This window comes from Temnothorax longispinosus, chromosome 9, assembly GCF_030848805.1.
Source record: "Temnothorax longispinosus isolate EJ_2023e chromosome 9, Tlon_JGU_v1, whole genome shotgun sequence".
NCBI lineage: Eukaryota > Metazoa > Arthropoda > Insecta > Hymenoptera > Formicidae > Temnothorax > Temnothorax longispinosus.
This window is the reverse complement of record NC_092366.1, coordinates 8,040,402-8,065,343: the sequence shown is the minus strand read 5'-3', so window position 1 is coordinate 8,065,343 and position 24,942 is coordinate 8,040,402. Positions and strand designations below refer to the sequence as shown.

Genomic DNA, 24,942 nt, shown 5'->3' with positions numbered 1-24,942 from the left:
AGTGGCAAGGCGTATGTACATCATGAGGTAAACAAAGGGCGGTCAGAGAACCCAAGGTGAGACAGTAACGCAAGCAAAAGGCAATAATACTTGGTATTATAAAAAATATAGACTGGATCATGTACCTCTGCGAGCGAGGTCGCGCCGACTATAGCTGACTCTCGGTTCGTTCGGTTCGTTCAGGAGGCGTAACACGATTGGTAGTAGTAGTGGTAGCGGTAGTAGTAGTAGACGATAGCGGTAGTAGTCGATAGTAGCTGACAGTGGTAGATAGCTGAGTCGGTAGTGGTAGTAGTAACGTGTACGTATACGCGGCGCAGGGCGCTGGTTCGGCGATCGGCTTGCTCTAACTTGACGGCAGAGTAAGCAAGAACGTACAATTGTTACACATCCAGCATTAGTTGCAAGTAACACTACTCAACAACACACACACACACACACCTTGTAGAAGTTGCGACGATAACGCTACTTTAAGTATTGAGTGGCCCGAGACATATTTTCGTTAATGTCCCTATTCTGCATGTTTTGGATAATGAGGAGACAATGAGAATAAAATCTAGACCGATTTTGTTCAAGGATTTTGCCGTAAGAGTCGCGCCTAGATTTTCGAACCTTTCGCTATTCATAATTCCAGATAATTCGAAGAATCGATCCAATTACAGGCAAATTTATATACCTATTGAATTTATAGTGAATTTTTCAGATGACTGTAATTATATTTGTTATTCGTAAATATTGCTCGTTGCTTAATACATCTTTATGCAGTAAATTTTTTAGAATAATATATTTTATAGACTTTGTTAAATATGTCAAAACCATTAATCACACACACAGAAAACAATCTGCGACACAAAAAATCTAGACGTAGATATCTTCAATTTCGAAATCAGGGAGCCACGAAAGTTCAAGATTTTACGCTTCGTTTTTGTTATACTTCTACAAAAGGAAAATTAAATTTTGTTGAGTAGTGTAATCTGGGGATAAATATCACATAGTCTGTTACTATTAGAGATATTTCTCTTCGTCTCAATATCGCAGAGAGAAAACTAGAACGATATTCTAGAGTACAAACTTGAAGACTGTCCTAAATTACGCAAAACTCGAGTATTAGTAAAATGTTTAAATATTTAATAAAATTAAATTATACAGCGATAGCAAAAATGGATTTCTATTTGAATTATTTTCGTTGTGTCTCTTTTATATCTGTTATCGTATATAATTTTCGTTGAGTTCATTGTTAAATAATGTGTGTGTCATACTGAGAATTTATAATGTCTCTCGGTAAACATCATAAAATATTGCCCCATCATTTTATGACGAAATAAATTGATTGCTCCAATTGATTATTCCGTTAATACGGTGCTTTCATTACTCTTAATAAATTTTCCTACCCTGAAATGCGATAAATTTAAACGCGTAAATGTGAAGCTGTCTTCTTATTTATAAGCATCGATTAACACTTTTTGAAAATTTACAGAGAATTTGTAATAGACTTCAGAATAGAATTTTCATAATTTCATATTTTAAAAAATACCTAAAGAGAGATATTTTACATTATTACAAATTGAACGGAAAACGATAACGTTCTAATAATTCTGAGAAATACACTACGAATTTGTCAGAGAGTGTACACGTGAGAAGAAACAGAAAATACGAGAAAACATTATACATACTTGTATACCTTTCACATCCACAGCTTTAAAATATCGTTCTAATTTTCCGTTCGGCGATATTGATAACTATCAGTTCCTTATCTACTTGATTTCTGCTCCTCCGCTGTATCGAGAGATCGCATATAGCGATTGTATCACAGTGGGCCGACAGGGTTACGTGAGAAATGCACATATATCTTAGACTTTATATCTTATTTTTCCTCGGAACAACGTCAAAAACTACGACATCGTCCTTTGTGGATGTCAGCAAGAGGATCGCCAGGACGGAAGGCCCCCTCTTTCTTTTTTTTTCCTTTCGACTCGTCTCTCCGTCTCTGATCGATTTTGAAATTTACTCTCTCCCTTGTTACGCGCGCGTCGAAAGACTCAGCCGGCTCTAGTCAGCGCTACTCTTCGAACACCCGATATATTCCGCTCGTGCTACTCGATTGCTATTGATAAGAAACACTGTGCGCCCCTCTATGAACTCTCTTGGGAATTATTAGCCTGTCTGTTTTTTTTTATCTAGGATTTAGGATATAGGATCGCGATGTGGGAGACGCACGAGTGCGCGGGAGGGGAGATATCGATTTCTTTAATATTAATTTCGAGGGACGGTAAAAGAGGAAGCGTTGAAAAAGTTTTCTCTTCTTTTTTTTTCTCTCTTTATTTTTAATTCTCTCGGGTATTTCTTTCGTCGATCAGTTCTGGTGATTTTCCTGTATACGAAAGGGGGACTTTTATGGGTCATATATATCATATCGCATGTTCCAAAATTACAGAAGCTATTACAACTGTGTATAATATTTTGATGAAGCAAAATTGTCTCCTCGTTCCTCGCTATTTTCCACTATTTTCCAAATAATCAACATAAAAATCTCACGAAGTCCCGCTAAATTAAACTTTTAATCAATCTTGTTTTCTGATCTTCTTCGGTAGTTTTGGAACAAAACGCGTGTACCGATCGGCCAAGGGCGATTCGCGTGGATGTCGCTCTACGATGTGGCTTACCTCGCGAAGCTCTTGAACGCCGCGGATTGCGGATTTATGCAGAGCGGCACTCGCGACGTGTTCAGCTGCTCCGCTATAAATTTGTGCATCTCCTCTGAAACAGACAACGACGTACCGGTATATATAAGTGAATGACGGGAGGCAGGACGTTGATGGCGCGATATAGTTTCCCGCGGTCGAGATAACGACACTCTGAATAACGCCATGCTTTATATTCTCATACGCGGTCAGCGCTAAACGCAGATAAATTATCCTCGCTCTCGTCGGTGTTGTATGCGTATATATGTACAATTTTATTTTTTTAATTTTATTATTATAATCAGTATATATATATTTATTATCACAATCGTTATTAATTAAAAGAAAAAAGAACTAGAGACTTCTAAATACCTCTCTGTACGAGAACAGTTTTTCAAAATTTCATCATGTAATACTTTTAAATTTTACAAAGTTTTTACGTGCTTCTGTTAATCGTTGTATGTAAACAACTAAACTTGCGAAAGTCGCTAAACTTTTATTTTAAACTGAGCCGGGACAAAGGAATAATGACAGCGGTATTTTTTTACTCTACTTATTGGATCCGCCATTCCTCTCCGCTTCATCGTTGACGATTATAGCAGCGAGGAAAGATACCCAAGAGCCCCACGGTTTTCAGCGACCAGGCGCTGCGCTGAGATAAACCATGATTTATCGTGACACGCACACATGCGAGCGTGTTTATCGCGGTTATTGTTCTCGAATAGCGCAGGCACGTGCCTGAGATACTTACCGCGTACGTCACTACCCACGATACGCGCGATATTCCCCGAGACAATATATTCTCGAAACAATATATTGGCTTCATTCTACAATTTGTACCGCAAAAATGAACCTCCAACTGCCAATCGCACTTCGTGCAAGATTTGACGTAAAAAGTCAATTAAATATCGACATGAAAAAAAAAACGGTTGTGGTCAAATAGTCAAATATCAAAAGTTTTCTGCTATAAATAGCATTCTAAATAAATCACGCAAGTAAATTTAAATCTTATTTATCATTGAATAAATTAAATTTACTAGTCATTTCAGAAAATATAGAAAAAGATATTTTCTCAATATTTGTTCCACGACCGTCGCAAAATTCATGTTATTATTAAATGTTGCGTAATATCTTCGTGAATGTTCATAAATATATTTTCCGCTAGATAAAATGCTCCAAAGACACGGCATTCGCGCAACATTTTTTCCTCGTTTTTCTTGGTCTCTTACATCGAATCTTCGACGCGACAGAATTTCTCACCTTTTACTTGCTGCACGCTCGTGAGCTTTCGCTCCCAGAGATCGTCGAACGGATGGGCGGCCGATGGCTCGAAATCCACCCTGTACTGTCTCATGCCGGCGCTCGTCGTGTAACAGCATGTGCACATGCACGAATGATATCGAAGCCGACCCTCGTCCAGATAAGGATGCGCCAGGGCGTCCACCACAGTGATCCTCTTGTCCTGCGTAACACAATAATTGTTAAGGGAGAACGTCGATAAATATATTATAAAATGAAAGCCAAATTCGGGCTAAACGAGAAGAATCTCAGCAATCGTGAATAAATAGAGTATGAATTGGTCATTCGTTTTGGTCATTTTCAATATAAATAAATACAATTGAATTTATAGTTAAAATTGACAATAAAACGTGAAATCCATGACAGCACTAATTATTATTGATTGAAGTAATAAATGAATTTGCGGAGAGAAATAGTAGTTTCATAAAAAAAAAAAAAAAACGGTATGATTGATAAATATAATTGTGAAATATTTTTGTCGATAAAATAAAGTAAACTAAATGCTCTCCGTGTAAAAGTAAAAAGTTCTAAGAAAATTTTTGAGTTTCCATAATTTTACGTATAAAAATTATGTAAATTAAAATTAAAACTAATTTACCGAATAAAATTAAATAAAATCAAAATAGGGAATAAGATCTGAAATAGTGAAAAAAAATTTATTTTTGCGCGAAACAAACTTACAGGATCGAAGACTAGCATCTGGCAGAGCAAGTGGACGGCCTCGTGCGTCGCCTGGCTGCTAAGATTATACAGGGTCGCGAGCGACGGCGGCTTCTGCGCCCTTCTCAGCATGTGAGACTTCGCGCCCTCGCACGCATACCTCATCTCCTCGAGAGTGGGCGAACCCAGCAGCTCCGTGATTAACTCGAGCTGCGATCAAGAAAGAAGGCGCATTTTTTTCATTGCTTACACCGTTAAATTCGTAGTGCCAAATTATACTCAATTTAAGTCATTTTTAATCATTCCTACAGGACGCCACTGCTCCTACTCAATATGTCGTTAATTTAACTAAATGCTGTTTTGTGTTAAAATAATAAATTTCGACACACACAATAGTTAAAAATAACAAAATGTTATTTAACTCAAGGTATTGGTTCAAATTTCACCCTTTATTATTTAAGAGTGTAATCGCGAAGTGATTTCTTCCACGAGTGACGTAAAGTACTTGCGGTAACTCTCTGACTGAGATATCTCTCTACTGATATCTCGCATAGCCGGGATTATACGCCAGGTTCAACGTGTGACGTGAGGCCCTTCATCCTGAGGAAAGACGCAAGTCGAATTTTTCGAGAGGTCCGCTCCGCTCACCTGTTGCACGGGGCTTTGGGCCTGGAAGAGGATCCGCCGGCGTAGGAGCTCGCCGAAGATGCAGCCGACGCTCCACACGTCCACCGCGGCGGTGTAGTGCCGCGCGCCCATCAGGATTTCCGGCGCGCGATAATACTGTGTCACCACTTCCTGGGTCATGTGGACGTTCTGGTCGGGTTCCGCCACCCGGGCCAACCCGAAATCACAGATCTGGAGAAAGAGGACACGCTAGTAACGCTTGGCTGTTCGACGTAAATAGAATAGACTAGGTAGCTAAATTTAGAATATCACTCCTATTTGGGACAAAGCATTTATGTGGGTCAAAAAGATCCTCCGCTATCTGTATTTTCTCATCGTCGAGTTCAATCGGAGGAAATATGTTTCTGTTGTTAGAGGCAAAGAATCGTATCTCCATTATTATGAATTGAGAGAAAACAAGGTTTAAAGTTTTAAATAGAAAAATAATGTATTTTTTACATTTAAAGTAAAAGTAACAACTTGATTTATTTTAATAAAGTAATTTAACTGACATATTTAATAGTACAACTGCCACGCTGTACCTAGTTTAAAAATTAAGAACTATAAAAATTTTTAATACGACTTTTCCTATATAAACATTGTATCCTAAGAACTAGTAATAATAGACATAAGGCGCTTTACCATTATACAATTTAAGCTCCTATTATATTGAAAACTGTATATTAACTCCATTTTGACAAAAACTGGAGATACGATTCTTTACCTCTAAGGTACAGATTTATGTTCAAGATTAACATTTAGATTCTGAGATATCTAGATCGAGACTCACTTTTAGCACGCAATTGCTGTTCACTAAGAGGTTCCCGGGTTTAATGTCCCTGTGGAGAATTCGGGCCGAGTGAAGGTACTTGAGGCCTGAAAGCACAATATGTCGCAAATTATAAATCTATTTTAATTATAATCTCTTCAAGTTTTAAAGATAAATATCAATAAAATATCAATTATTTTTTTATTGTCAGATAAGAAATACGCAATAAGAGATATAAGATATTAGATATATCGAAAAGTTTTTAAAGATCACTGAAGAATTCAATCATACTCGAATAATAGAAAATATTTGCGAATTTCGGATAATTTCGTTTAGAAAAACCGTCAGCGTTAAATTCGATTCGCTCGCCAGTCAATTTGACGGGAACAGCAGCAACGTCACCGAGCATCGATGAAAATTAATCACGAGGACGCGGGGCTTTTTATCGATCGTGAAAATTGACACGAGATCGCCGCGTCGCCGTCGTCTCGCTCGTGCGAGACTGCGAAAATGATAGTGATGGAAGAATTTTTCTCGGCGGCATGACAAGCTGACAAAACATCAGAGACGCCGTTGCTGTGACATGACACGTCGCGTCGGTCGCGTCGACGTGAACCCAATTTTCGTACCGATGAAAATTCACGCCCGACTCTCTCTCTCTCTCTCTCTCTCTCTGCTGATGAAAATTCGGGGCACTTCGGGACGGTGATTATATTAGGCTTAATCAAAAATCGGTTATTATTTTGTCGAAAATGCCCGTCGATGAAATTCGGGCCGCGCGGTATTCCGCGCAAATGCGATGAATAATAACCGAATTTATTTCCTTAATGGAACAATGCGAAACGTAAAAATTTTTATGGATCCGTTGCAGCTTAATCCATGTATTGTATGTGCGAATTTTATTTAATATTTAACTAATAATTTAATATTTTAAATAACATTTAACACTTAAGAAAAAAACGTAATGACAAATCTAAGAGAATTACAAGAATAAAAATTTACAAAAGATCGAGAAATTTAGAAAAAATGACTTTCTAATATAAAAAATTGCAACTTTATAATATCATAAACTTGGTATAATTAACTTCATGATATTATTAAAAAGTAAACTTCTATAAATTAAAAAATTTTCAAACTTTCCGATTTTCTCCAGGCTTTTTTAATATTCTCATTATAAAATTTGATATACTTAATTTTAAAATTTATCTTATAATATAAATCTGAGGTTATACGTAACGTTGATATATTATGACTGAAAATGTATAATTATTTCTATAGTTTCCATTTTGGATTTTGCAGATGATGACAATGACGATAATGACGATGACAAGAGAGGCAGGTCTCTCGAAGCTCGAATTAATTATTTATAGCATGCAGGAATTTAACAGCCGATAGACTGCTTCGTTAGGGGAAAGGTCGGACAAGTTTAACGGTAAACTGTAACGTTATTGATTGGTACTCTCTAAATCTCACAGAGTGGTTTCGCCACTAATATATTAGAGAGATTGCGACAGTCATTCCAAAAGAGAGGGTTGTCACTCTAATTTGAGTAAATGCGGACACTCATAAGGTAGGAGTGGATTTTTCACCCAAATTTTTAGAGCGACGCGATATACAATCACAAGTTATAGTGAATCACGATTCACTAAAAATCGACGACTGATAAATGACTCTAACAAAGTAAAAGTTTCTACTCAAAATTGTAGAGTGACGTAATTCATTCCTATACACTGATCTAACTGCAATCGAAAAAAGTGCCCTTTCACTCTGATGGAGTGCGATTTCACTCCAACTTATAGAGCGCAATTTTTATACTCTTTCTTAGAATGGCGAATCACTCGATGTGCACAGGCTCATCTTTCACTTTTCATTACACTTGCATTTCACTCCTTTTGAGTGATATTTCATTTTTTACTCTTCGATTTTTAGAGAGTAAATATCGTAAACGGGATGATGTCGATAGAAGCAGTGTTTCAAATCGATCGCATTCTTCGCTCGTTTTATAAATACACAAGTGACGCACATGGCGCTTTAATCAGCACTGATTCAATTAGTCGATATACGAAGCGTTCGAGAAAGCGACGTGATCTCTCTTCTTTTCTACATTTCTTGAATTAGTTTATTTTTTACGGTAAAAAATCGGCCTAACTCATAGAGAGGTTTCGCAAGAGCTTATTCTTCTGTTTGCCTTTGTTTTCTCGCCTTTACTTTAAGAAAGCGATTTCTCTCCCGCGCAAGAATGGTGAAACGTGGAGAGGTGAGAAATGGCACGGTAGGGTAGCGGCCGAACAGGGCCGTAACGAGATTCCTTCAGTTGTTTCCCGATCCATCCCTGTCAACGAATCGACTTTACTGTTCGTTTACGTTGTTTCAGAAAGTACATTGAAAAAAGACCCGGTGTGTGTATTTTAAGGTGCAACATATTGGCAGTTAGTTCGAAGAACGTTCGATTCAGTCTTCCCCGTTCTTTCGCGACGTTCATTGAAATTGAAAGAAGACCGTCAGGCAACAGATCGTTACAATGCGACAACGAATTATCGGAAAATTCATTATCGGAATATCCTCGCAGACGTGCGTGATGAAATAAAATTATATAGAAAATAAAGCGGTTTACTGACCTACTAGCGGTTGGACCATGGTCTATTTGAATTCCCAGATATATCTGGTAATTTACATAATTTTTTATACGCACGTAATGTCTAAGCCTGATATTTCATGTGTCGTACAACAAGCTTTGTCGGGCCTTACTAATTGGCTACATTGGCTACAAGATAGAAGATTTCTAGAAACTCGAGAACTTCTCTATCCCGCAATTAACATGCTTAAAAAATTTGTCATACGACATATGAAATATCAACCTGAAACTGTAGGATCACTTCTGGAATCGTGTCAAATCACGCACACGATCGGCCCTGAATGTGAGTCGTGCCGGGAGCGCATTCGGGTCTCGATCTTCGCGGCAATAAAACTCGGTAATATTGCCGAGGGGGTAATCCATCGTCTGGGGGGTGGCTGGCGACACCGGGGAGCGTGTTCGCCTCGTAATTAAAGTCCCTCGGCCAGGTTTGCGGTATAGCCGCTCTTATTATCGTATCCGTTCGCACGCGATTAACTCGCATCCCGAAAGCTCTCTCTCTCTCTCTCTCTCTCTTTCTTGTCAAGCCGGAATCTTCACGTGCACTTGTTTAAGCAGCGTAAAAAATTCATTTAGCCGCACCAAGCTGCACCGCGGCTTAATCGAATGTTAAATTATTACAGATGAATTCGTATTTCTTTCCGTCTTCTTTCCGGCGAAAAAGAAAACCGTGTTTAAAAGGAAAAGTCGATAGATGACCAACCAGTGGATAAATGCATGCAAATATTTATAAATCAATGAATTTTAGAGATCATATATTAAGACTAAATCACCAACGTTCTGTAATTTCTCGTTCATTGAGCAAGAAATTGAAAGCGAAGAAGCTATACTGAAAACTGCGAAAAAGCTATTGAAGCTGACAAGCTATTGAAGCTAAAAAATTTTGATGAATCTTAAGTATATCAAAAATAAAACTTCATTTTTTGTTAAAAGATTAAAGGTTCAAGCATTAAAGGTTTAAGCATTAAAATACTTAATCTTGAACTTTTTAAATATATTAAAGATCTAAAAATGTTACAGAAAGGAAAGAAATTCTTCTGAAAAATATACAGAGAAATACACATCTTTTACAAACATCGCACAATATTTTAATAGCATGTTTTTAAACTGAACTAATTAGACTCGAAAATCCCGATATGCAAACGTCGAGATCATAATAGGTTTTTAATTACGTAATACAATAAAAAATTATATAATATAGTTATTAATATAATAAAAAAGATAAAATATTATAAGCGATCAAAACTAGTCAATGATATTGTGCAGAATTCGCACATTTAAGGGGATGCTGGAGTCGCGGGCGAACTCGATCAGCGTCGATAAAGAAGTGCTCACCGATTCTTACATATACATACAGAGCGCAGGCAAACTCGACCAGCGTCGATAAAGAAGTGCTCACCGATTCTTACACATACATACAGAGCGCCTGCTCTAGGGCTACCCGTTATACTGATCCGTATGTTTTTGGCTGAATTCGGGGAAACGCGTAACATGTGCATATGAAATTTTCTAACATACTTTTCTCTTATACTAAAGCTCGCAGCTCATTTCTGCAAGCACAGGATTCTTCTTTATTGTATTTCCGTGACGGCTGCAAGGTTTTTGTATATGTACACAGTCTAAAACTTTTATCTGCAGCAAATGTTGTCATGAGTCGACCGCAGAATCGAAAATAAAAATGTAATTTTCTAATTTTTTTTTGTTTTTCATACGCAATTGGTGCCTGCCGTCTTCGTTATCGTCCATACTTTAATTCTGGACAAAAAATTTTTTATTCGGTGAAATCAGTCAAAAGATTTGTGTGTCTGAAAATTTCGTGGTAAAACAGACCTGTCTCCAGCATCCCCTTAAGCCTCTTAATTAGTTTCTAGTTAATCTGCCGCGCGAATTGCATTCTATTGAAACATTATACGGCGAAACATCTTGTTAGTCTGCATTTGCGATATTGTGTCAATCACGCGTTATAAGTCAACTTAATTTGTCGCTTGTCCACCACCATCGATAAAATCCCGGCGAGAGCCGGAATAAATCCGTGAATTCAGTTATACCGAGCAATTAATTAGCCGTGCGCGTGCGGAAACGCCTGCTAATTAAAGTCCATCAGCGAGCCACTTATGAATATCCCAATTATTTAATGTCCTTTATCAACGAAATTAGCCGACTCGCGTACTCCCTCTAATCAACGTGATTTTACGCGCGCGTCATTTCGCCACGACGATAAACGTGATCGCGATGCAAAAACGGTTATTTTTTCCGATTAACGCAAAAGGAAAAAACGTGACAAAGGAAGCCAATTAATGCTGACCAAGCTACGGACAAGTTTTCCGATGAAGGGTTACAGTTATTTTCATTTGACCTGGTGTGTATTGGATCGCGCTTCTCTCTCTCTCTCTCTCTCTCTCTCTCTCTCTCTCTCTCTCTCTCTCTCTTTCTCTTTCCCACATCCCATGTAAACTGAATTAATTTAATTGGACACATCGTGCTAATTAATCGACGAGTGCAATGGATGTGACAAAATGTTCAAATGACGTCGAAAAAAATTAGTGGAATTTTTCACGAAAAGCCAAATTGATACGAAATCCTGACACGATCTTCTCGGATTCATACTTTTATTCGTTAATATATAAATAAGAAAAATGATTATCACTATTATATTTATTAACAGGAGAGAACTCTTAAAAGGCATAAAAGAGCATGAAAAACCGGTCGCGTAGGTTTATTCTCGTCTAAAGTGTCGGCATTTTTTGTAACTATTCATGAATTACCGGTACGATCCGTCTGGTCCGTCCGCTCGTGTCATCCACGATGGAAGAAGGTTGCCGACAACCTTGGGAGTCGATAGCCGAGGCAAGACCGAGTCTCCCGAAGAGAAGCCTTGACTTTCGTACGCCGATAATCAAGGAGTCGCTCGACCTCGCTCGTCGGCCAAATGAGAAAGGAAATAAAGAATTCAGCCAACGAGAACGCCATAATGTCAGGTGCGATGAACCCGACAATGACGGCCCGGCCGGAGCAAAATCTGATTCCTGATCTCGGTGATGAGGTTTTCAACTCGAACACTCGAAAAGTAGTTCACCATTTTGAGCGTCATTATTCTAGCTTGATTTTTTTTTGAATATTTTGAATTTTTAATATTTTTAAATATTTTTTTGAATAAATTATCAAAATTTCATGCGCCTTGAGTGAAGATTATTTACCGAGTTACATTCCATTTAATAAATAAAATACGATATAAGAATGCTGGAGTATTACGAATATAATATTTTATCTCGCGTAATATAATTTCATAATATATTTACATAAAATTTTATTGTATAAATATTTAATATAATTTCGGTATAATTGAAGTTCTACTTTTCAAATATCCACACGATGAGAGCGCGGGTATTGGAGCATCGCGCCGCGCCGTCGCGCGAACGCGGCCGGCGCGGCGCGGCGTCGCGACGCTATACTCGCGGTTTATTTTGATACCCGTGTCCCGCCGCCACGTCATCGAAATCACGCCACTGTAAACAAGAAGCCTCGCACCACGCGAACTTATTTTCAGCGAGGCCGATAACCGCGTTATACGCGCGGCAACCACCTGAGATTGTCTTGGCAATAGCGCGCAGCCGAGCTTCTATTTGTTCAAGCTGACAAATCTATTTGTAGTCGTATTATCTCGAAACTTATACGAGGAAAGAGATTCATAAGCGCACGGGAATCGTTACTCTCTGAAAGTCGAACAGTGAAATATCACTCAAAACGAGTGAAATGTAAGTTGAACGAAAAGTAAAAATTGAGTGATTCGCCACTCTAAGAAAGAGTAAAATTTGCGCTCTATAAGTTGGAATGAAAGGGCACTCTTTTCGAGTGCAATAGATCAGTGTCCATAGGAGTGTATTAGGTACTCTAGAATATCGAATTTTGAGTGAAAAATTTCACTGTGTTAGTCATTTATCAGTCGATCTTTAGCGAATCGTGATTCACTATAGCTTTAGTAAGATCGTATCATTCCGGTAGAGTAGCCGCTCTAAAAATTTCAGTGAAAAATTATGAGTGCCCGCATTTACTCAAATTAGATATGACAACCCTCTTTTTTGGAGTAACTATCGCAATCACTCTAATATATTAGTAGTGAAACAACTCTATGAGATTTAGAGAGTAAACGCGGACATTCATACATTAGAACGTCGAACTCCCGGTCGTCCTTCCTCGCGGAGTCGGTAGAATCGCGAAAGCGGGATCGCTTGGCAAAAAAAAAAGAGAAGCTCGCGTTGAGGACTTCGAGAACGACGCGGGAAAGTCCGTTAATGGGCAGTAATCGACCCGGCGCGCGATTAATCACCCCGTCGCGTTAATCCGCGCCGAGTAATTTATCTCGCGGCGAGGAGATAGAAAAGGATTCGTATAATGAGCGCCGCCGCGCGGCTTCCTGTCACGCGTCAGAGTTCGCGAAGTGTGTCTTAAATGTTGGACGGCTCTTGCCCGTCGAGCCGTAACAACGTGGCACAATACCGCCGCTAATACCACCGTGGCGTAGCATGGCGGGAGCGATGTGCTCTCGGTGATCGGTGAGCTTTTGCACTTCCGTCGAAATTTCGTTCGTCGCTCCGTAAAGTTTCCACTCGCTCTTGTACCGCAAACGCGCACAAAAGCGTGCCAGCGCTCGTCAATCCTTTTCAATTTCGGGACTTCGTCGTACATATAACAAAGTTACGCTCCCGCAAATTAAGAATTTAAACTATAAATTCAAAAATTTGAAAATTAGAACAGAAGTCTGATAAATCTTCGAAGATTGAAAAAAAAAAAATCTTTTTTATGTGTAAAACAATTGATAATTTCATAATTATTTCACTACGCATTCTCGCTTTTTTTAATATAATGTAATTTCTGATTATCTTTTGTTTATACAATAATCTATTTATATCCGTTAGTAATTGGTAATTGGATAATTTCACCTGTTCGGCCAACTGGCGTATACGTCGTATTATTCCGTTTAATGAAAATGTCGTGTAATTTACGATATCATGGTTTCTATCGCGCGTTTGATTGAGGATTCAACTCCGCGACATGCATATATAACCACCGTCGTTCTCAGAATATTATCCTTGATCGATACACCTGTTGTCGATTAAGTCAATTCCGGATCGGAGTTGAATTTAATTAGCAACACGCACGCGCGTACTCATGTACATTGGCATCGCATCGATCCGCTTCCGGCATGCGTCTCGCCTTCGTACCTCGTAGCACATCCTTGTACCGTCAAATTAGATCGTTACAGACTAGCATATCATGAACTACGTTTTACTAAAGGTATAAGACATAAGTCAAAGACATAAGGTCTCCTGCGAGCACGAAGAGTCAAATTGCATATAGGTATAGGTAAGGAAAGGAAAAAGTGTTGGATTTTTATCGCATGGCCTTATATCAAATTTATAGTTCATATATAACAAAAGTGTCAACCAATTTTTATTTTATTCTTTCTTTATCAAAAATATTGTATAATGCATAGATACTTTTATTTCTTCGCAACTTATAAAAATTATATCAATATATGTAAATTATTGCATTATCAAATAATACGTATAAAATGTTCTCGATAATAATAATCATAAAACGTTTTCAATAAAAAAAAATAAAATAACAAGTTTTTAATATAAAATAAAGACTGAAGCTGATGGAATAGCGATGTTTCGGGCGAAATATGGCGTGAGAAATCGAACCCAAAAATTTGATCCACTGTCGCTATTGCACGTGGCTCGCGCACGTGCAACGAAAACTCGAAGCCAAGAGGGTTCGCCCTGGCGAAGTTCCAGCCGATTTAATGTCGGTGCTTGTTAACGTACAATGTATAGAATATTGTAGAAGAACGACAGGCAACTGAAGAGAATGTGAGCTAATATTTGCTCTTAAGAGCGGGACTTTGAATTATTAACTTCGACGACTTCTGGCTTCGACTCGGGGCGGCGATTCGGGGGAAATTACGATCCTCATTAATTCGCAGATCGCGAATTAACGAAGACTAATTGTAGCATAGAAATTTGTCCATATCGGTTGTTCAATTAAGTCAATAGTAAAGTTTGAAAAATTGACTTTCTTGAAATTTATTGAAATTCATAATTAATTGTAATTATAATTGTAATTGCAATGAACAATATTTATCGCAATTAGGGTTAAAATTATTGAACTTGTAATAATAATGCAGTCACGTGCAAATAAAATAATCATAAAAAATCATACAATTTTATCGTAATCACCAATCTGATGATTACAAAATATATCAATAACGAATTATATTTCGACATATTTTTATCCGTTTTGACTTCGTGTCGATGCAGAAACATCGAAGTAAAAACGTTATATCCCGCTTGCTCGCCCGCAAAATACGCCGGGTATTTAATTAAATTATTTCGTCACTTTCTTCCTCAGCCTCTTTCTCTTCTTTTCTCTATCGCTTTATGTTATACGTCACACTTAACTGTGAACGAGATTATACACCGTGTAATCCGCTCATTAGGTTTGTTTGACGTCGATCGCAACCACTAGCAAGTAGTACGAGCGTACAAATCGACGAAGTCAGACACACCGCGCGACACGTGTCACACTCTCTCTCTGCGCGGAAATTACTACTACTACTACTACTATTATTACTACTACTACTACTACTACTACTACTACTACTACTACTACTACTACTACTACTACTACTACTACTACTACTACTATTACTATTACCACCACTACAAATCACTCTATAGAGTATGTGATTTCGTGATAATTTCGAGTGAAAAATATCGCGCTAAAGTGTATCTTGCTTATTATAGGGAAAAATTATTTCATAATTTGAAATCTTATATTTTCTTAAGAGATATTACGAAATATATAAAAGTATTATGTGGAAAGCCATTTTCTTTGAAGATAATGCCAAAAGTTGGGGAATATAGATTTGCATAATGTAATTGGAGTATTTCATATTTTCCCGCACCCTTTTTAAAATTTTTGAATTAGTGTAATCTCCGAAAAACGATTAGTTTTTTTGCGAAACTATTAGTAACTGACAAAAGCGATACCGAGAACAATTTATTTAAAATTTAATTCATCAAATTCCCGGTATATCTTTAATGCTTGGCAAAAGGTCTTCGACGTTCAAAATTAATAAAGTCAATTAATTAAATTTAGATCAAGCAATTCAAGAATACATAATAAAGTAAGAAGATCCACTCTCGGACACAATTTTACGATGCAGTTCTCGTCGAGATTAAGGAGGTTGAAGCAGTTTGGTCAACTCTAGATTTTAGTTTGTAAAAAATATATATGATAGTATAGGATCTACCGCATGTGTGAGAATTATTTCAGATTTATTGACCATCCAGAAGCTGAGATATTAATTTCCAAAAATGCGTCGTTTTACATGGGGTTAGATGGAGAAAGCGTTGACGGCGATGATTGATCCCAATTTTCTTTAATATTTAGTCTATATAAACGCTCAAAAAACGTGCCTACGCGTACAGTAAATTAATGCGAACATTTAGAACGCAAGAAAACACGTATTCACCATCTAATAACAAATATATTACAAGTTAAAGCGATCGAAATTAGACTGAAATAGCAGTTGATAGTTCGCGAGTAGGTAGATGTGGCAACGCAGCGTCGCCCGCGTTTTGGCTGTACCCGAATCCTGTCGGTATGTGCACATTTTTGTGGTTCTCTTCCGTGCTATGTCCACGATTTTTTGATTCTCTTTGGAAATAAAACCAAAAAATCATGAATCTAACTGAAGAAAACCAAAAAATTGTGAACATAACATAAAAGAGATCGAACCTTAAAATCGTTGACATTACTACAAAATAGTAGACACAGCACGGAAGAGAACCAAAAACGTGCACATACCGACAGGATTTGGGTATAGCCAAAACGCGGGCACCTAACCTCTTATCCAGAATGACAGAAAATTCACCGGCATGTTTACGTTTAGCAACTGCCGTTACGTGGCTCAACACAGAGGCGAGTACTGCTACCAACCCCATAAAAGTGAAACGTTGCCAAGTTTCAATCGTATTTAATATAATCGACGGAAAGTTATTAAAAAATCGATAGCTTATATAATTGTCAAGGGAGCTACCAGTAAGAATCATTATTTCATTCTATCAACGGCAAAACATATATTCATGCCATTTTTATATTGAAATAATTAGCAATACTACAAGTTTTCAAGTTGGCATTGGCAAAAAAGTGTTTCGTTTTTAGCTAATTAAAATATAAAGATGCATAATATGATACTTTTACTATACGTTTTATGCAATAGCAGCGTATGGAGAATAAAATGATACCTAATACAGATTTTTTAATGACCTAATAAAAAACTTTTTTCTAAACCGTCAATTGACTCAACTGGATCGCTTCAACCTCCTTAAGTTCAATTCTTTACTAAATTCTCCGATACTGTTTATCCGTCTAAAAATATATTTCCCTTCCTTCCGCTTTCTCTCTTTGGAACGATATCGGTTGCTCTTGTTGCGAGATATCGATTTGTTGTTACACAATGTTGGCACGCGGCGCGCCCACCTTCTCGATGGATTAAAAAGAGAAACGCGCGCAATTTCTCTTCAAAAGGATATTGCTCCTTAATTAAAACGTCGCAACGGGCAGAAAGGAGGGGGCAGAGGGAGGAGGTAGGAGGACACAGAACGAAGGAACAGAGGAGTGGCGAGGTAGTTAGAGGAGAAGCCAGAGCCGAGACCGGATGACGGGGTCCGGGGTCACGGATGGGCGGCGGCAGGACTGGTTTCGGACCAGTCAAGAGAAGAAGAGCTCGCTGCTCTCTCTGCTCTATCTGCCTGAGCTTTGTACGTCGCGTTATACTGGGTGGGAAAGTCCGAAATAGCCTAGTCGTCCGTGAGAAGATCGGATTATGATCTCCCTAACGAGAATCATCGTCCTCTTCGTACTTCTTAATATTGTCGATGCAGGTAGATGTTGCGCTACGACTGGCCCTTCTTATTTCTTAGAGAAGTTTTCTCTAGAGAAAACAGAGCACAAACTTAGATGAAACATGAAAAAAAGAAAAGTACAAAGAGACTATCACGTTGAGCGATTGACAATCGAGGGGTTGTTATAAAGTTTCCTGTATCACTAGGACACCTTGTCTTATTTTACTTTCGAAGCTTCGAGCTAAAACGCTGAAAATTTCACGTCTAAGACCGCAAATGCGATTGACGATTCGCATGCGATTAACCTTACCGGACACGTAAAAAACGCGTCCCGCTTTCTGATTTAGCATCTCCGTGAAATCTCCTGAGATTTGAACCGTTGAAGCATACAAAAGCTCGAGCGAACCCGAAGGACGGGGTCCGGGTCTGACTCGAACGGACGTTGACCCAAGCACAGAGAGCGGTCCTGTCCGCGATTGGTTTTTCAAAAGATCAGCTGCTCACCATTCGGCAAGTGCGCAATTCTGAGCAAATGCGTGAATAGCGAATGCAAGATTATCCTAGCAATCTTGGTCCCGATTTTCACGCTGTGCGAAACGCTAGAAATTACGTATAAATCCAAGTAGTTTAACGAGATTATCAATATTTGTATTACGAGTATTGTATCCTAAAATTCCATTAGAACGTTAATTTTCGTAAATTTAATTTCAGAAAATTACACTTATAATTGCGACCATTTTCTACTTTATAATTGTATAATTAAAGTAGGAAAATCATGGCCAGTGTCTTTCTTATTATTTTATTTCTCACTTGATTCATTCGTTATTTATGTAAAAAATCCCCGATATCTTCAAGATAATTTCACATGGCTCACATATTTCACCTCGACAGTCATTCCAATCACATTACGTTACATCAAGATACTATTTCTTTTCGCGCTTGCTCACGAGTGTATCGAAGACAGTAATTTCAGAAGTAACTATATCTCGTCGCGGCGGGAGACAGAAAACAAAACGAGAAAGAGAGAGAGAGAGAGAGAGAGAGAGAGAGAGAGAGAGAGAGAGAGAGAGACGGGATGAATAAGACATCGCCGTGACAAAGCAGGAAAAATCTTGGAGAGAGACGGGATGAATAAGACATCGCCGTGACAAAGCAGGAAAAATCTTGATAATGAGAAAACGAGGAAAAATTACTATTCGCGGCGGTGCGCTTCGGTCGGCCGGCGCATAATAAATCCGACGCATTCGCGTTGTACTCTCCCGTCGCATTCGCGTTGCACCAGTTGCGCCACAAACCTCCTTTCGGGTCGAGAGCGGAAGCGAAGCTGCGAAGGGTGAACGCAGCGGGCTCTCCTTCGTCTTCGCCTTCGTCTTCGCCGCTATCGTGCGATTCGAGTTGCATTCTTCGTGACGAACGAGGGGTTGGAGAGGATGAGACGCGATGAAACCTGTCGTGACAAATTATCCTCGAAAACAACCGACTGGAGGAGAAACAAAAGTAGCGACATGACGAATGATGAATTAACGTGGCTACCCCTTTGCGCCTGTCCGCCGTGTCTTCCACGTCTTTAATAATAGAAGCCGAAGGATGCGTTCGGCCGCAGAAGAATGTACTCGCGAGAGGATCGGCTCTAACTCGATTATCGCGGTGGCGCGCAAAAATTTTCTCCTCTTTCTAATCGACATGTTTGAGCTACTTTTCTATTTGCTGTTTTAAATCGATTTGTCTTCGATGTTATTTTGATTTATTCGACTGCAGCTAGATGTGAATATATATCTTCTATTTGCAAACGCTGCGGTTTTTCCTTTTAAGCGTGTGATGTACAACGTTATGGGAATTTCCCAACGTGAACATCGCGATTCTTGGAGTTAGAAGCGATTCAAAATCGGCAGCGAGAATTTAATCGCACGCGATAGATCGTGAGATATACTCTAATATCGCCCAGAAGCGCTGTATATGCAAAGAGAGAAGCATAAGTAATGAATTTAACGTGCCGCGGCTCGTTTCTCGTTTTCCACCTTTCTTCTTCTCTTTCCTCCTTCGTCCCGTTTTCTCTCTTTCTCTCTATCGGCGATTTCATTTCGTCGAGTGTCGCGTTCGGTCGCAATATAAACAGAATCGATCGTACGAAAAGATGACACACACACACACACACACACACACACACACACACACACGCACACGCACACGCACACGCACACGCACACGCACACGCACACGCACACGCACACGCACACGCACACGCACACGCACACACACACACACACACACTCTCTCTCTCTCTCTCTCTCTCTCTTTCTCGTTGCTGCCATTTTTTCGCGTTTAATGAAAAATCTGCGACTGTCTGTCGTAAATAATTGTCCACCACGTATTTCGATGTAATATCTCTTGGAGGTTCATCTTGAAGATAAAAATATAAAAGTTAATAAGCGTAATTACAATATTTGGATTATGTTACCTCGTTATCTTTATTTTATACTAAGTAATATTGACATACATAATATAATATAATATATTTAACACACAACATCTCGAATTCTTTGAAAATAATATTTGACAAGAGAAGAAAATCCGAGAGAAACCAAACCGATTCTTAACTGAGGAGTTCTTAGCACTGAACAAAAACTGTTAAATTTGTCTATTATATCGTCGTGCAATTTCATTTTTAGGTGACGCCCGTCGCCTTTCTTTTTTCATCCTCATGTTGTATCGTGTCGTGTCGTGTTGAGACCTTTTAATCCAGCGCACCCTTTGAACCGCTTTCTCTCTCCTTCTCTCTTTCTCACTCGATGAGAGATGTTTATCCCACGTTTTTGGATAGTCAAATCGCGCGCGCACGAAATACAAAGGGACGGCAGTCTTCTAATAAAATTCCGCATCCATGAAATGTAATCACGCGCGCTGTGCCTTTGATTAAAATTACACTCAACGGTGCAATATGCAACTCCTAACACGCGGGAGAATCTCGGGTTTTTCATATCCCCCACAGAGGGAAGAATAAAATTGTGAATATTGTACCCGTCTTCTCGCGTATATCCTCCTCGTATCGCGTTGTCGTGTGAAATTTTAATATCACTAACATTAATTCTGTAAGAGCCTCCTGCCACAAGTAAGAATTATAACCTTATTCTTCTTGTAATTTTTGCCGAACTAATCAAATTAACAGTATTAATTACATGGAAAAATAAGTCGCAAGAGACTTATCTCCGCGCGTTTTTTTTCTCTACGAAAAAAGAAAAACAGTGATGGAATCGACCAAGAGAAAAAGATAAACGAGACACTACGAGAAGGGTGAACGAACATTTTTCAAGCCCCGGGAAAGGGACAGAGCGCGACGGTGGGAAGGGGGGAGGGAAGGGGCGAGGACGAGTAATTCGGCAAGCCCAGACAATGTAAGAACGATATAGGAGCGTCGAGATCCCGGGATGATCCCGAGGGATGAATAGAAACGATCCTGTTTATCCCAGTTCTCCCCACCGCTCCTGCCAAATCCCCATCCTCCGTCTCCCTCCTCCCGCTCGCCCGCCTAACCGTTGTTGTCCCACGACGACGAAGGCAATATGCCGCTCGTGGATTTTTATAACCGTCGACTTTTCCTCCTCCTTCGCTATTCTCATCTCGTTCCTCACACCCAACCCCGTTCTCCCTCTCCCCCCGCTTTCTCCCACCTGAACTATCTCGGAATCTCGACCTCAACGACTCCTGAGAGGTCGTCTAGAGAGACCGGACCGGCATCTTCGTCGTTCTGGATGCTCTAACATCGAACTTTCTCATTCTTATCCCTACCTTCTTTACAGGTTTTCGTTTCTTGACGAGGGATACAAGCGTTATGTCTTAATCGAGTTCACCTACTAGTTACCCGCCTGAATGGCATATCTCGTCTACATTTCTTTAATTTAACTTAACAGTAAAATGTATCATCTTGTATAAAAAAAATTATAACACAAAATACGCTGCTGTAAATTTTAAAAGCATAAAGTGATATAACTCCTCGTCTTCTTCGTTAAAAAAAAATTTCCGTTCGTATCGTTACACGCGCAATAAAAAGAACGCGATATGTTAAAGCTGCTTCTGTTACTCACCTCGTAGGATCTGATAAAGGAAGACCTTGATGTGGTCCGGGCTGAGATGCTGTGGGCTCACGATGATTTTGTGCAAGTCGCTCTGGAGCAGCTCGGTGATCACGTATCTGTGTTGGGTGGCTCGTTAAGGAATTTATCGATTATGATCGCTCGTATTATGCTAAGTCGTGTCGTGCACGTGTGTAATCAGCGACTAGCAATTAACAGGTGATTCTCCTCTCCGTGATCGTTACGTCGCACCCGTAAAACAGGTCGATTAATTTCGCCGTACGACGACTTCATTTAAACCTCTTAATAATCCTTCGAATCTCATTTTTGACACGGCATGTAAATTTCTCGATAACGTTACCGAACGTAAATGCATTAAATCTTGAACTTCAATCGGAGATTACAATTTATTTTTTTTAGAAGCCTAAATACCCGCGCGAAGTAAAACGAATATGTTCGTTAACAGTTTGTTATGTGGATATTAATTTCGATATTGGAGATAAAATATCGAATTGTGTGTCTGCGACGTTTCCAGAATATTAATTGGAACATTAATTAATATATTAAAGCAAATTTAATCGGGTTGTTGTTATATCTCGCGGTTAATAATTACTTTATCGATGTTTATCATGAATATCACGGACGATATTGATCTTATTATCATTATTGCGCATACGCACCGTACAGATATCCTTCCATTACCGAATGATTTTATATTTCCTTATTAGCTGAATAATATTTCACTGTCCGCTTAATTGTCGCGAGCGAAAATAATAATGATCGGCCGCGCGGTCTTCTGAAAAGGAAAAATTTTTATCGGAACAACGGCCACTGAGCGAATAATCCGTCACCGAGTTACACCGATCCATCAACGTCCGAAGTAAAACTGCAATCGCGCTGTAACGCGGTGTAAAGTAACACGCGTGCGGATCGCTTCATCGTGAAATATCCGTGTCACGTGTGCGGTCGAGAGAGTTAATATTTTCGCGGCGCTTGATTTATGGCGTATACGAATGCATTTGGCGAATGACCGAGCACCCGATCGTCCGGGATAACGTAATAGATAATGAATATCGATATACGGCTCTCGATGGTATCTACTTGCCTGCTGCTGACAGTGATCGAATCGGCCGTAATGAATACGATTGTCGATGTCATAATGCCAGGAGAGACACAGAGAAAGAGAGAGAGAGGGTCCATTACGCGGAACGACCGATCGCTACCAAGGGACTTTGCGAACAATATCGGAAAAATTAATGTCGAGGTCGGTAAAAAATCGCAGTAAAATCAGTAATCGAATAATTTGGCATCTCTTTACAGAAAGTTTCTTCTTCTCTCAACATAAAAAATTTGCACCGTTATAAAAAATCAATTTATTTTGATCTATATCGCACTTTATTATACCGATAATTTTTTCTTCTCAGCGTAAAAATTAATGATCGTAGGTACAAAACTCAGTTACGTTTGTCCTACACTTTATCGTGGTCCGGATAGCCACAAAAATATCGAAGAAACGATCTCGAATCGGGAGCGCAATGACAGGAACGAGGGATCCGACGTCGTGTGACATAATTCGGCCCCGAAAACTCGCTCTCGCGCGAACAAGCAAGCGCGCGAGCAAACGATGTTCGGAGGAACGCGAGATAACCGAGAGACCGAACGAAATAGTATAATGGCGGAATGAGGTCGACCGGGTAGATTGGAATGCAGGTAGAGGCTGCCCTGGCGCGAACCTGATGCGGTATGCAAGTCGAGAGGGAGAAAGAGAGAGAGAGACGAGAGAGGAACAGAGAGAGAGAGACAGAGAAAGAAAGATTGCGAGAACTCAAACTGGCTTCGGAAGAGAACCTAGAACCGGGATTTGAGATTGTAATTTTTATGCCTTCGCGTATTTCGACGTTATTGACATACGACAAAATTATTCTCGTGTTTTTATATTTTGCCGCGTCACATTATCTATTGTCTAAAAGTATTGATTTGAGAGCCGGTGGCTCTCCTAACCGCGCGCAGCCAAGCTGAAGCTCCGATCGATTGATCGCGATCAAAGACCGGAAAGCGCACGGGCACATCGGCCCCTTTGAATTATCAGAAGCTCGACGTTTCGATTTCACGATGCGAAATAGGGTAGGGTACCATAGTGTGGTCCATAGTGTTCGTGACGCATAATTACCGTTTGATAATTGAAGCATTGAGAAAGCTGTACAGGATATACCGGAGCTAAAGGCGTAAAACGATGACAAATATAAAAAGAGTTACTTGTTTCGACATAAAAACGTTGCTTTCGAATTACGAGCAATCGAAATTATTTTATAGAGCACTCTAATTTCTATATAAAATATACATGTTTCTAATATGTTAAAAAAGAATATAGTGCAAATTTCAACAAAATTTTATAAAATAAGCTTCGCGACAAAAAATAACAAGTTATTCTTTGTCAGGTTTCAAGTAAATCTTATAATTTAATGTAAAATTTCGTTTTTAAATAAACAGACAACACTCTTCGTCATATACGTATGAAAAGTCCATCTAATATGCAATCTAATATATGTCGGTGATATTTTATTTAAAAAGACGGAGAGAAATTCTATGCTCTCTGTACGTTATCCGTATCCGCATATCAAATATAAAACATTTACAATATATTGCTTATACTTGAGCAACTTTATCTGGAGGAACGTAAGATTCCGCATTTCTTGCCACATAAAAAGAAATCCGTGTGGCAAAAAGCGATTTATCTCGAGTGCTCCATTTCGAATTGAACTTTGCGTTTACAGGAATACGATATCTCCTCGCTACGTCGTAACGTCTCTATTGCTGTTTCAGGGCATGATTGATAGCCGTGCATGCCTTCCGACGCAAACAACCGCGAGATCCCGCCGGGAAAATCATGCCACGAACGCGCTGAGAGGGGTAAATTTTCTCCGTGCGTTCTTTCAGTTTTCATTCAAACAGTCCTTTTATCACTTATTAAAAAAAGAAAAAGAAAGGAAAAAAAAAAGAATATTTTCTTCCTAATTCTAATTAGAGCAAGAGTATTCAACAAATCTAAATTAAAATATTCTTACAATTAGTTAGTTAGGATTTGTGCTTTTTTCTTAACTCATCAAAGTTAGGAAAAAAGCACAAATATTAGCAAAAATAATTCTAATTTTCCTACATAATTTTCGCGATCCTTTCTCACGACTTTTTTCTTTAACTGAAATCATAAAAATCTTCCTAACTATCGACGAGGAGAAATGAGAGTCGTCTT

General features: G+C 39.0%; 1 protein-coding gene across 3 annotated transcripts in view; it reads right to left on the bottom strand.

The window, feature by feature from the left end:
* Positions 1 to 24,942, bottom strand: part of Nmo (serine/threonine-protein kinase nemo) — a 121,658-nt gene that overhangs the window by 22,968 nt on the left and 73,748 nt on the right. Inside the window, exons 4-10 of one of the 3 annotated variants that reach the window (XR_011733494.1) lie at positions 21,705 to 21,811; positions 6,097 to 6,182; positions 5,289 to 5,498; positions 4,662 to 4,850; positions 3,942 to 4,143; positions 2,664 to 2,757; positions 126 to 350 (exon numbers count right to left, since the gene is read on the bottom strand). Coding sequence is in view for 2 of the 3 variants with exons in the window: in XM_071787592.1 (XP_071643693.1) it covers positions 2,254 to 2,371; positions 2,664 to 2,757; positions 3,942 to 4,143; positions 4,662 to 4,850; positions 5,289 to 5,498; positions 6,097 to 6,182; positions 21,705 to 21,811 (1,006 nt within the window). In the remaining variant the exon portion in view is untranslated. Of the gene's footprint in view, positions 1 to 125; positions 351 to 1,677; positions 2,372 to 2,663; positions 2,758 to 3,941; positions 4,144 to 4,661; positions 4,851 to 5,288; positions 5,499 to 6,096; positions 6,183 to 21,704; positions 21,812 to 24,942 lie in introns of those variants that run through there. The other 2 variants (XM_071787592.1, XM_071787593.1) reach the window with 2 other exon arrangements.